The 12,110-nt window shown below is 40.3% G+C and overlaps 2 protein-coding genes across 2 annotated transcripts in view; one reads left to right on the top strand and one right to left on the bottom strand.

Annotated features, from left to right (window-relative positions):
• Positions 1-12,110, bottom strand: part of LOC142104373 (uncharacterized) — a 388,681-nt gene that overhangs the window by 286,868 nt on the left and 89,703 nt on the right. The gene's annotated exons all lie outside the window — the stretch shown is intronic.
• VAT1L (vesicle amine transport 1 like) overlaps positions 1-12,110 on the top strand; it is a 51,674-nt gene that overhangs the window by 32,694 nt on the left and 6,870 nt on the right. Inside the window, exons 5-8 of the mRNA XM_075188991.1 lie at positions 2,459-2,562; positions 6,940-6,995; positions 7,910-8,104; positions 8,991-9,074. Of these exons, the coding sequence (XP_075045092.1) occupies positions 2,459-2,562; positions 6,940-6,995; positions 7,910-8,104; positions 8,991-9,074 (439 nt within the window). The remainder of the gene's footprint in view (positions 1-2,458; positions 2,563-6,939; positions 6,996-7,909; positions 8,105-8,990; positions 9,075-12,110) is intronic.

The raw sequence follows: 12,110 nt of genomic DNA, 5'->3' as shown, positions 1-12,110 counted from the left end.
CACATTCCCCAGCCGCAGATTAGAATATCAGCCAGTGTAAGCCACCAACAGACCTGGGACTGGCAGGCAGCTCATTAGCACACAGCAGAGAAATATACAAACACGCCATGACAGCAGATTAAACCACTTAACCTACTTCTTGAATCTCAGCCTTTTTCACAGAGTACTTTTAAAACAAATGTGTCATGTGCTCATTTATTAAAAAGGACTTTCTATTATTCCCAAATGCATTTGTAGAAATCCCCATAACTTTTAAAAAATAAGAAATTCCGAAACTGTAGAGGAAGCCATATCACAGATCACAACCAGACACGTGAAGAGCTCTTTACTAAACACCATAGTATACTATTTTAAAAAAAAAGTGTCTCAATTTACAGATTATGCCATTTCTTTACGTATGCATTCAAGATGGCACCAACACACTCTGGAGACAGCCATTTTGTGTGCTGAAACAGTTTTCATGAGAATGCAGCCTATCAATTTCCGTGGAACTAGTGACATCACTGAGGCACAAAATGGCTGCCTCACTGGTCTATATGCACTTTCATATGAACTGGCCTTTTGTGAATAGGTGAGCTCTGAAGAGCCAGAAAAAGATATATATATATCCATGAAATTAAAAATGTCCAGATTCAAGCATGTAATGACCTTTATGTCAGTACATGGACATTGTATTTGTACTATGTTGTTTGTATAGCTATTTGTCTAGTGCCCATTGTGATGACCGTGCTTCCTTTGAGCACCGGCTGCTGCTGCTGCTAGGCTGTACTAGATTTCTGATTTATCACCCATTCTTGGAAGCTGCATATAGTTCGTGTTGTAAGCATGAGTCATTGCATTGGATGGCAGCCATCATTATTGTTACACAGATAGAGACCAGTGCCAAAGTTATGACTGACCTCCAAACCAAAGATTCTAGACAACGAGCTTCCCCTGAGTGCCATCCGTGGTCCAACAGTGGAAACTCAGGTGCCCACTTGGTACCCGTTCAGTCTGAGGCAACATTTGGTGCCCCATTGATATGAAGATCCGGGTAATTCAGTGTGTAGGAAGATAAGAGAAACAGATTATGTCAAGTCATGGCTGAGCTTTTGAAGTGTGACTCTACATAAAGAAAAAGTAAATGTTCTAGAATGTTGTTTTCACCTGTCATTCCGCCTGCCTCTGTATACTGTGACCAATACTTATATTTTATAGTTCAGTCGATTTTCTTTCCTTTTGATATTTTGTACAAAATGTTTTTTTGTTGTAGAATTGGTTGTTTAATTATGTACTTTGTAGTTTATTTTGTAACTATGTACTTTATTTAATTGTTTCTGCAATTTTGTCCTAGGATTTGTATGACAATAGGCATATCTATGTCTAGGGCACCCAAATAAATAAATAACATAACAAACAAAATAACAAAACTGTTAGAACCTGATATATAAATACAGATAGTAGACTGGCACAACGCAATGTGACAGTTTTATTGTAGGATGGGCAGAAAGGTCCCAATTAGGATGGAAATATTGATTTCCCTCCTAATCAGGATCTGACAGGAAAAAAAGTTTAAAAATATTTTTAAATATTTTTTTCCTTTATTTTTAAACTATTCAAGACTGAAAAAATGCTTTATTCAAAGAATAAAGCATTTTTTCAGTGATTTTCTTCTGCTATCCCTATAGTGAGATGGTAATAATGGAACAAGGATTGGGTGGTACTTGTACTTTATCGATCCTTGTTAAATATAATCTGCCCTATGCTTTGCACTGCCAGTTTTAGCAGTGCTATTGTCGATGGTGACCCCTCGATATATAGTTTGAAGCCCTGTCATATGTGAAAACACCCGTTTTTGATGGCCATAGGCCCCTGAGTTTCCTACTGCTTTATTATTTATTTTCCCTTTAAAGACCTTTTTAAATTAAATAACAATATCTGAACATTATGTGTTCTCTCTCTCTCTCTCTCTCTCTCTCTCTCTCTCTCTCTCTCTCTCTCTCTATCTATATATATATGTATACATACAAGTTAACCCGTGCATGATACTCATGCATTCTAGTCAAATCAAGCTACTTAAGGTGTTAAAAAGGTTCTTGTCATGCATTTGGGCCTAGCCCAGGCCTCCTCAGGGGAAGAGCGTTACTTCCCGACGCAAGCGCCCTTTTTTAACGTGGTTTTGTCCACATGTCACCACCTCATAATTTTTCTCCATCACCTCATCCTTCATCTTCATCGCCACATCCTTCATCAATCTACTTAAGGTGTTAAAAACTCCCCACTGTCACCCCCGGCAACCACCAACCACTCCCAACTGTCACTTCTCCTTCAAGAAATATATAGGTCAGTGTATAACTTTGCCCAGCAGGTGGCGCTGCAGCTTGTTGGTTTTTTTTTTTTTCACACACGCCACTAGGCATTTATATAGTAGATATTAGTATTTTAATTGACGTGTCTGTGTAATAACTACAATTTTCAGAATCTCCCCAGAAGGTGTAGACATCGTGCTGGACTGCTTGTGCGGGGAAAACACTGGAAAAGGCATCGGCCTCCTTAAACCGCTGGGAACATATATTTTATATGGTTGGTTGTTTTATGTTACTATATCATCTAAATCTCCTCATCATCATCGTCGCCTGCATACCGTGGAGGCAGCCATTTTGTGAGCCTATCAATCGACTCCAAACCAGTACCTGACAGATATTGGACATGGAATGTCTCAATGGTGTCACTGGTTCTTAATAAATGAACAGGCTGAATGAATATTGGTTTAACGGACATATTAGCTGTCTCTGCTGTGTGTAGGTGACAGGTTGTCTTTAACATAGTTAATTGTATTTTGATAGCAACATTTGTGTGTTTCTCTGTACAGTGTTAAAGAAATGGGAATGTAAACTGTTCTACTAGTTGGTAGTCACTTTACTATAAGCTCTAACTTTTACCTCAAAATGTTTTGACCCTTAGGGGTATATTTACTAAACTGCGGGTTTGCAAAAGTGGAGATGTTGCCTGTAGCAACCAATCAGATTCTAGCTGTCATTTTGTAGAATGTACTAAATAAATGACAGCTAGAATCTGATTGGTTGCTATAGGCAACATCTCCACTTTTTCAAACCCGCAGTTTAGTAAATCTAGTCCTTAGTTTTTCTGCTGTCCATTTAGGGTCATAGGTGTGTAAGAGGAAGCCAGACTTTCCGGGAGAGTTGGCAGGTATGACATATATAGCTGATGCTGTATTCAGGCACAAAACCGAATCTCTCATGGGAAACTAATATTTGGTTACCCAATTTAGAAGTCTGCATGTAACTAAAATATTGCATGCAGCCAAATCTATTTCAATTCTATGTATACCCTAATCATTCTTCTATCCACAAGCTGTCGTTGAAAACATATTATACTATGCATAAAAATGTTTTAACATAATGCTGACTCTTGTCCAGACATTATAAATTCATCCACATTTGTAGCTGCAAAACATATAGCATGACAAATATTGTAAAATGATAGCGGCTATTAATTTAATTCAATCTTAACTCCATAAAGTGTTATAAGTTGGTGTCTTTCCTCAGAGCACATGATTGAGGCATGTATGTAAATGAACCTGTAGAATTACATTTGAAACGCATTTTGTATTTATTAGACTATATTCCTCTAGTGGATATTCCTTCTTTGATCATACGTAGGCACAGATGCACAGTTGCTTTTGGAGTTCAGTAAACAGGGGAACCATTAGATACCCACAAGTTACAGACTCCACTTACCGTTATGAGCCGCTAAGAAATCAGTTTTAAAATATACACTATATGTAGTTGCTTTTGAAAACCATTGTGATCTCTGACATCTGTAGAAAGGATTTATTATTATTGCAACTGCAGTTCATTTAGATCCATGATGTATATTTTTGATAATCTCAATAGCTGGTACGCAGTTCATGCATGTGACCTAAATATAACTAAAATGGAAATAGAAGGGCCTAGCGTGTCATGATTGGTCCCTTGTCATTAAAGAGAGCAAAGCAAAAAAAAAAAGGAGTAAGTTTGCTCCTGGACAAACCATGTTACAATGCAAAGGGTGCAAATTACTTTATTATTTGCGCATAAGTTAAATACTGGTTGTTTTTTCATGTAGCACACAAATACTTGATAGCTTTACTTTTACACTGAAATGTAAAGTTGATCTAGGACATGCTCTACCCCAACTGTAAATCTCTCCCCACGTTTTAAATTTACCTTCCCCTCCAATGTAACATGGTTTTGCCAAGGTGCAAAGTTACTCCTTTTCTATGCTTAGCTCTCCTTAATGACTCAAGCCCATAAAGTGTAGAGGTTCTGTGGCTAAATAGAAAAGCAATTTGGCACTGCCGGTAGTAGAATTTGGCACTGGAATAGACATCCAGTCAGGGGCAGGATGGGCTGGGGGGCAGAGGGGCATCTGCTCCCCGGGCCGATGCCATAGTGGGCTACCTTGGGCTGGATCACTGGGCCACCTGCATATTTTTTTTCCTTTAAAATGTTCTTAATAGGCTGCTGAGACGAGTCTTGCTCCCTGGGCTAAAATTTGCCAGCCGTCCCCTGCAAGTATGGCTGTTAGCAGTTCTGAGATCCAAGATGGTCTTGTCTGCAGGGAGAAAGGAATGGTCTGTTAATGCACCCAAGCAGGGGTAAACACAGGATTTGCAGAAGGGGGTTTCCACACCACGCCGCCAGTGGGCGTGACCAGCATGCATGGGGGCGTGGCCATAATTTTAGAGAGTGCTTGGCTGCTCTCCAACTCTGCCTATCCCCATAATATACATGGGCAATACTGTGTGCACTACTGTTAGGTGCATGCAGCTCTCTCTTTTCGAGCACAGCCGTGTGAAGCGGGGGCAGCGTCCAGACACCTCAATTATACAGTGCCCCAGGCTTGGAGGGGGGTTCTGGCACTAGGAAATCCCCCCTCGGTTTGCCTATGCCAAGGGTGAATATCTCAGTCTACAGTGAGCCCAGAGACCTTACGGTCAAATATAAGACATCTCCTTGCAATGGTGATCTGGTGACCCTACACAAATCTCCTTTATCCTTATTTTTCCTTTCAAATTGTGTGCTGTTTTATTCCTCACTGAATGTAATCTGAGACAATTTCAATCTAGATTCAGATATATCCTTCTAAGCGATTACTGTATAATCTCCAGGGAACCATTTGATAATTAACAGTGTGTTCATTTCAACTGTAAGCTGTCACTGCATAATTATCGCATATATCACATTCCTCACATTAACCTCTTCATTGCCAGAGGGCAGGACCAGCACTCATTATCACCACCCTGCAGGTCCCCAGGTACCAAATGACTTACAGGGCATGCATTGTGCTGATTCCCGCAGCATTGTGCATTGCTTTTTCTAAAGCACAATAAATAGCAATTATGTTAATAAACCTGTTCATTTTTTGATTAATGATTTGTACTCGTACTTAATTACCAATGCACAAAGAAGAATGTATTAAGCTTTTAAAAGTGTATTCAGGTGTTTGCAGGCAAGGCATTGTTGGTGTCCCTGATTAAGCATCATGTATTGAGGTTACATGTGTTAGAGAAGAAGTAGGATTGTCAAAATTGGTGCTGTTTTGAGCTACATTTGGGGAAGTCTGAGCTTGTAATGGGTGGCGTTAGTTTTAAAGTGGGTTGAGCTATCATACCTGGGGAGTCTGTGTTTTAAAATGATCAGTTCGTAGAGTAGGCAGAGATCTCGCTAAATGCATACAGCCAGAACCCTTAGTCCTGCTTAATGGTGTCTACCAGTGTACCCTCCAGGTTATGCATTTTGGAAATTATAGTGTTAATAATGTGACCTTGTCCAGGGTTGAACTCTTTCCCCGAGCACACAGCTTCCAGGAGATTGTGGTGTCCACATGACTTTAAAGAACATTTTTTGGTACCAATTGATATTTTAGTCTGACAATTTCTACAACCTGCTAAGTTCAGTGGCATTTGTCGCAGACCCTGACAACTAGCGTTTAGCGGATGATAGAACCGCAATTAAGAGTTGCCAGCAGGATAGGTCAACATTTCATTTTAGTACCATGGTATAAAGAGCAGTGTTGGGCTGTATGCCGTAGCAGTTATTCAGATATTACCTTTTAGTACTTTAATGCAGTCAGAATAATGCAATCTGACATGTGATTGCTTGATGCAGTTTACAGCACATACTTGTGTCATCTTTACACCAGGGGCCTGATTCATTAAGGAACTTAAATTAAGAAATATCTTATTTAAGTCCCCTGGACAAAACCATGTTACAATGCAAGGGGTGCAAATTAGTTTTCTGTTTTGCACATAAGTTAAATACTGACTGTTTTTTCATGTAGTACACAAATATCAACTTTACATTTCAGTGTACAAATAAGCTATCAAGTATTTGTGTGCTACATGAAAAAACAGTCAGTATTTAACTTATGTGCAAAACAGAAAACTAATTTGCACCCCTTGCATTGTAACATGGTTTTGTCCAGGGGACTTAAATAAGATATTTCTTAATTTAAGTTCCTTAATGAATCAGGCCCCATGTTATTAAATAACTATTGTTGGTTGATTTCAGAAATAATAGCAAACGATTCTGTAATTAAGTGAATACAAACCGCTTTAAAACGCTGAAACCTTAAAGGATGTTCAAACAAATCTTTAAATAGACACCCTGTTCAACAACAAATTCACACGATATGGCAAACTTGTAAATGAACTGAAATGCAAAAATATGTTTTTAGCTACCCATCACTATATTAAATTCTGTTATGTTCTGAGATAAAATATTAAATTAGCTTTCAATTGGTTTAATAGCGTTTGTTTCTGGTTGGTGTCCTGTTATATTAAATACGTTATTCTGTGTAGCGCTGCTATTCTTTTTGTTTTATTATAACATAAGTCATGAGACTGAGACTTTTACTGTTCATTGACTCGGAATTTTAACAAATCTTTCTTCTTAGGCTCATCCAATATGGTTACTGGTGAAACTAAAAGCTTCTTCAGCTTCGCTAAATCTGTAAGTGCCTTCATTTCAGTGTTATTAATGGTAGTTTTCCATTAAGGTATTTAGTGTTGAGCAGAGAGCTTCAGAGGACTCGGTTATATTAAATGTCTTTCTCACAGGAGCAAGCTGTAACACTTAATGACTCAATCAGTCCTAAAGATCAACCTGTGATAGTGGGGTTTTTTCAGGCGTTTGAGTGTGCCTATGTTCCGTCCCTGTGTTCCGTCCCTGTGAGGTTCACTATTTTCCTAGGTTCAGATTTTAGCCTACATTCACGATGAACATTGATCTGTACTGGCAAGCTTATTTTTCCATCTGTATGATGTTCATATACGTTCTAGCTGTATGAAAATCAAAGCAATGAAACGTGAGCACAAAACAATCTCCCATGTTCAATATTCGCATCGACGATGAAGAGTGTACAACCCTTTTGAATGCAGATGAGATTTTCTAGCTCTATATTTTTTATTTATCCTTTGCATATGTCCTTACTAAATATTAAGGCAACATTGCTCCAAACTCACTATTATACACCATCCCACGTAAAGATTGTAGGGATTAGAGCATGCATCTTTACAAAGATAAATGACTGTACGATGTGATTAGAAAATAATACATAAAGGGGGAGGTTCCGTTAGCCGCGAAGTGTCTTCGGAAATTCCACGAGAAACTTTGCAGTGGAGATTGGGCAGAATCTCGCTCATTGCGAGGTGTGAGGGAAAATGAGATGTCCACCATAAGACTCCCATGAATCTCCCCCAAAGACTCCCATGAAGCTCATTATTCCTATGAGTGTTGCGATATATTTCAGAAATAATGAATATATTGCCCTGATAACATGACCATTCGACCACATCGGAGAAAGATGGTGTAGACCCAACATTGGGTATTTCCTGAACTAATATGGTGTGTCTTCACTCTTTCAGTGGTGGCAGGTGGAAAAAGTGAATCCCATCAAATTATATGAAGAGAACAAAGTTATGTCGGGTTTCTCGCTCCTAAACCTGCTCTTCAAGCAGGGCCGGGCAGGAGTCATAAGAGGGGCGGTAGATACGCTCCTCGCCTTGTACAATCAGAAGAAGATAAAACCATTGGTCGATTCATTATGGGCCTTGGAAGAGGTATGGACCTTTTTCTCTACCTTGAATTTAAAATATGTACATGCTTCTAAATACATTTCATATGCCCCACTGCATTACAGATAGCTGGAGCTCCTCCTACATCTTCAGGGCAGGGGTCTAATGGGTTCTTCACATACAGGTCAAAAAGAAAAGAATGCACTCGTTTGATTTACTATGTGATATCACTGGCCAGCCTCTTGTATGAATCCACTCTTCCATACAGTGTGTTTTTGCAAAGCAAGTGTGCCAAGCTGTCAGTCACTCTGGTTCTGATCTGGTAGAGAAGCTCCTCCCTCCTAACACGGTAACCTGCTACAGAGGGGTGAGAGAGCATGGTGGACATATATAGTTAAATATAAATTCTCCAGTTATTTAATGGATGTTATGTAGCTCATTTATACTTAACCTTTGTATATTACTGTCAAATAGGAGCTTTACAGTGGCTATAAAAGGTAGGTGGGTTTTTTGGCTGGTCTGAATTATATGTACAGCTATTTTATCCTCATTATTATCCAAATCAAATAACTGCCTGGATAAATGTGTAATGAGTCCATAATAAGTTTTTTAAGGCACATTATTTTGTCTGGAGCAGGGACTTCTACGGCTATAGTTTCACCCAGTGGCGAAGTGGGCTGGTATACGGGGGTATGTCATACCACCACTTGTCCTACTGCCTTGATTATAACACTATAAAATTCCATTCACTTACATTTTCCATACCGCCACTTCTAAATGTCAACTTTCGACCACTGCTTATTCCATTGTGCCCATTCCCATCTAAGTTCCCTCACACAAACACATAAATGTGGAAAAATAATCCAAATAGATCATTGTTACACCTCTGATGTCCAGTGTTTTAAAGCTGTTTAATTTGTATTTACTCCAGGTGAAAGAAGCAATGCAGAGAATCCATGACAGAGGTAACATTGGAAAATTAATTCTAGATGTGGAAAAGGCTCCAACCCCTCTGGTTAGTATAAACAAAGTTCTGTTTTAACTATCATCCTGGTAGAGATCACTGGTTAAGCTCTCACCTCACAGTGGAGGCAGCCATTTTGTGGGCTAAACCAATTCACGTGAATGCAGCCTATCAGTTCGCTAGATATCAGTGACATCACACATCACTGAGTCATTCCAGACCATGTACTCATGAGGCCCTGGGATTCTAGTGAATCAATAGGCTGAACTCTGTGGTCATTCTTAGTCTAGTCTACAAAATGGCTTCCTTCACTGTGTGCGCTTCAGAGTAGACACTTTTTGATAGCACACATCAAACTTGAACATAAAGTTACCTTCTCCAATCCTGACAATGGGGGACATTTATTAAATCTTCTGCACCAGAAAACAAGTGCCAACATTGCTGCACACATGGGTTTTTAGGAGACATTTTTGAGCCACAATTAACTTTAGTATAGTCCTGGTGCAGGAGCACTATATGGTCTAGTGTAAAAACTACATGTCCCAGCATGCCACAGTAGGCAGAGGATCCTGAGCTGAGCTGAATATGTCCTATACCAGTTTTGGTGTCCAGATGTTGTGAAACTACAAGTCCCAGCATACCCTTCCAGCAATAAGCTGCTATATATTGGCAAAGCATGCTGGGACTTGTAGTTTCACAGCACCTAGAGTGTCACAGGTTAGCCAACACTGTCCTATACCCTCCTCCAGTATGATAACAGCCAACTATTACAGACCACAAACAGCTTTTCCAATGTGCAGTGTTACAAAATAAGGTCTTTTCTTGGAGCCGTCAAGTTAATCCAGACTGACACTGTTGATGTGTACTTTTATTTTCACCACACACTGTTACAGTATGCAAACAAAAGACTGTTTCACAAATTAACCTCTGGGTTTGTGTTTACAAACAAAATCCAGTCCAGAACAAATCTGGGCCTTGCTGACTCAGGATGTCGTCACCGTCGTGTACCCACCATCTGTCCCGCATGGACAAGACAAAGCAGAGCTTTCTTCTCTAGCGGCCAGTTTACCAAAACATTCTCCAATATGCTCTCTGGAAGCCTATTTTACCACATACTGTTCTTTTCGTTTTGACTAAAAGCTCAATTGACCATATTTTTATCTTAAAATGAAATGTCCTTTGCAATATAAAATAATAAAATATTAAAAAGTTGATAGTGATACAACTTAGACTATGTAGAGATTCATTGCCAGAGCAGAAGGTAAGTTTACTGTCACAAAGGACAAGTATGAATGCCATCTGTTTGGTGAATAAGAATTTGATGGCAGATAACAACCGCTTGGCCCATCTAGTCTGCCCATTTTTTATCCTATGGTAACCTCAAACCCTATTTGATTCTTTATTCTTTGTAAGGATATCCTTATGTCTATCCCAAGCATGTTTAAATTGCTCTACTGTGTTAGCCTCTACCACCTCTGATGGGAGGCCATTTCACTTATCCACTACCCTTTCTGTGAAGTACTTTTTCCTCACATTTCCTCTGAACCTACTTCCCCCCAGTGTCAGTACATGTCCTCGTGTTCTAATACTTCTTTTCCCTCCAGTGTCAGTACATGTCCTCGTGTTCTAATACTTCTCTTCCCCCCAGTGTCAGTACATGTCCTCATGTTCTAATACTTCTCTTCCCCCCAGTGTCAGTGCATGTCCTCGCGTTCTAATACTTCTCTTCCCCCCAGTGTCAGTACATGTCCTCGTGTTCTAATACTTCTCTTCCCTCCAGTGTCAGTGCATGTCCTCGTGTTCTAATACTTCTCTTCCCCCCAGTGTCAGTACATGTCCTCGTGTTCTAATACTTCTCTTCCCCCCAGTGTCAGTACATGTCCTCGTGTTCTAATACTTCTCTTCCCCCGAGTGTCAGTGCATGTCCTCGTGTTCTAATACTTCTCTTCCCCCCAATGTCAGTACATTTCCTCGTGTTCTAATACTTCTCTTCCCTCCAGTGTCAGAACATGTCCTCGTGTTCTAATTCTTCTCTTCCCTCCAGTGTCAGTACATGTCCTCGTGTTCTAATACTTCTCTTCCCCCCAGTGTCAGTGCATGTCCTCGTGTTCTAATACTTCTCTTCCCTCCAGTGTCAGTACATGTCCTCGTGTTCTAATACTTCTCTTCCCCCCCCCAGTGTCAGTGCATGTCCTCGTGTTCTAATACTTCTCTTCCCCCCAGTGTCAGTACATGTCCTCGTGTTCTAATACTTCTCTTCCCTCCAGTGTCAGTGCATGTCCTCGTGTTCTAATACTTCTCTTCCCCCCAGTGTCAGTACATGTCCTCGTGTTCTAATACTTCTCTTCCCCCCAGTGTCAGTACATGTCCTCGTGTTCTAATACTTCTCTTCCCCCCAGTGTCAGTGCATGTCCTCGTGTTCTAATACTTCTCTTCCCTCCAGTGTCAGTGCATGTCCTCGTGTTCTAATACTTCTCTTCCCTCCAGTGTCAGTGCGTGTCCTCGTGTTCTAATACTTCTCTTCCCTCCAGTGTCAGTGCGTGTCCTCGTGTTCTAATACTTCTCTTCCCTCCAGTGTCAGTACATGTCCTCGTGTTCTAATACTTCTCTTCCCTCCAGTGTCAGTACATGTCCTCGTGTTCTAATACTTCTCTTCCCTCCAGTGTCAGTACATGTCCTCGTGTTCTAATACTTCTCTTCCCTCCAGTGTCAGTACATGTCCTTGTGTTCTAATACTTCTCTTCCCCCCAGTGTCAGTGCATGTCCTCGTGTTCTAATACTTCTCTTCCCTCCAGTGTCAGTACATGTTCTTGTGTTCTAATACTTCTCTTCCCTCCAGTGTCAGTGCATGTCCTCGTGTTCTAATACTTCTCTTCCCCCCAGTGTCAGTGCATGTCCTCGTGTTCTAATACTTCTCTTCCCTCCAGTGTCAGTACATGTCCTCGTGTTTTAATACTTCTCTTCCCTCCAGTGTCAGTACATGTCCTCGTGTTGTAATACTTCTCTTCCCTCCAGTGTCAGTGCATGTCCTCGTGTTCTAATACTTCTCTTCCCTCCAGTGTCAGTACATGTCCTCGTGATTTAATA

Source organism: Mixophyes fleayi, chromosome 10 (assembly GCF_038048845.1).
Source record: "Mixophyes fleayi isolate aMixFle1 chromosome 10, aMixFle1.hap1, whole genome shotgun sequence".
NCBI lineage: Eukaryota > Metazoa > Chordata > Amphibia > Anura > Limnodynastidae > Mixophyes > Mixophyes fleayi.
The sequence above is the reverse complement of the archived record's forward strand: the minus strand, read 5'-3'. Positions and strand labels throughout refer to the sequence as shown.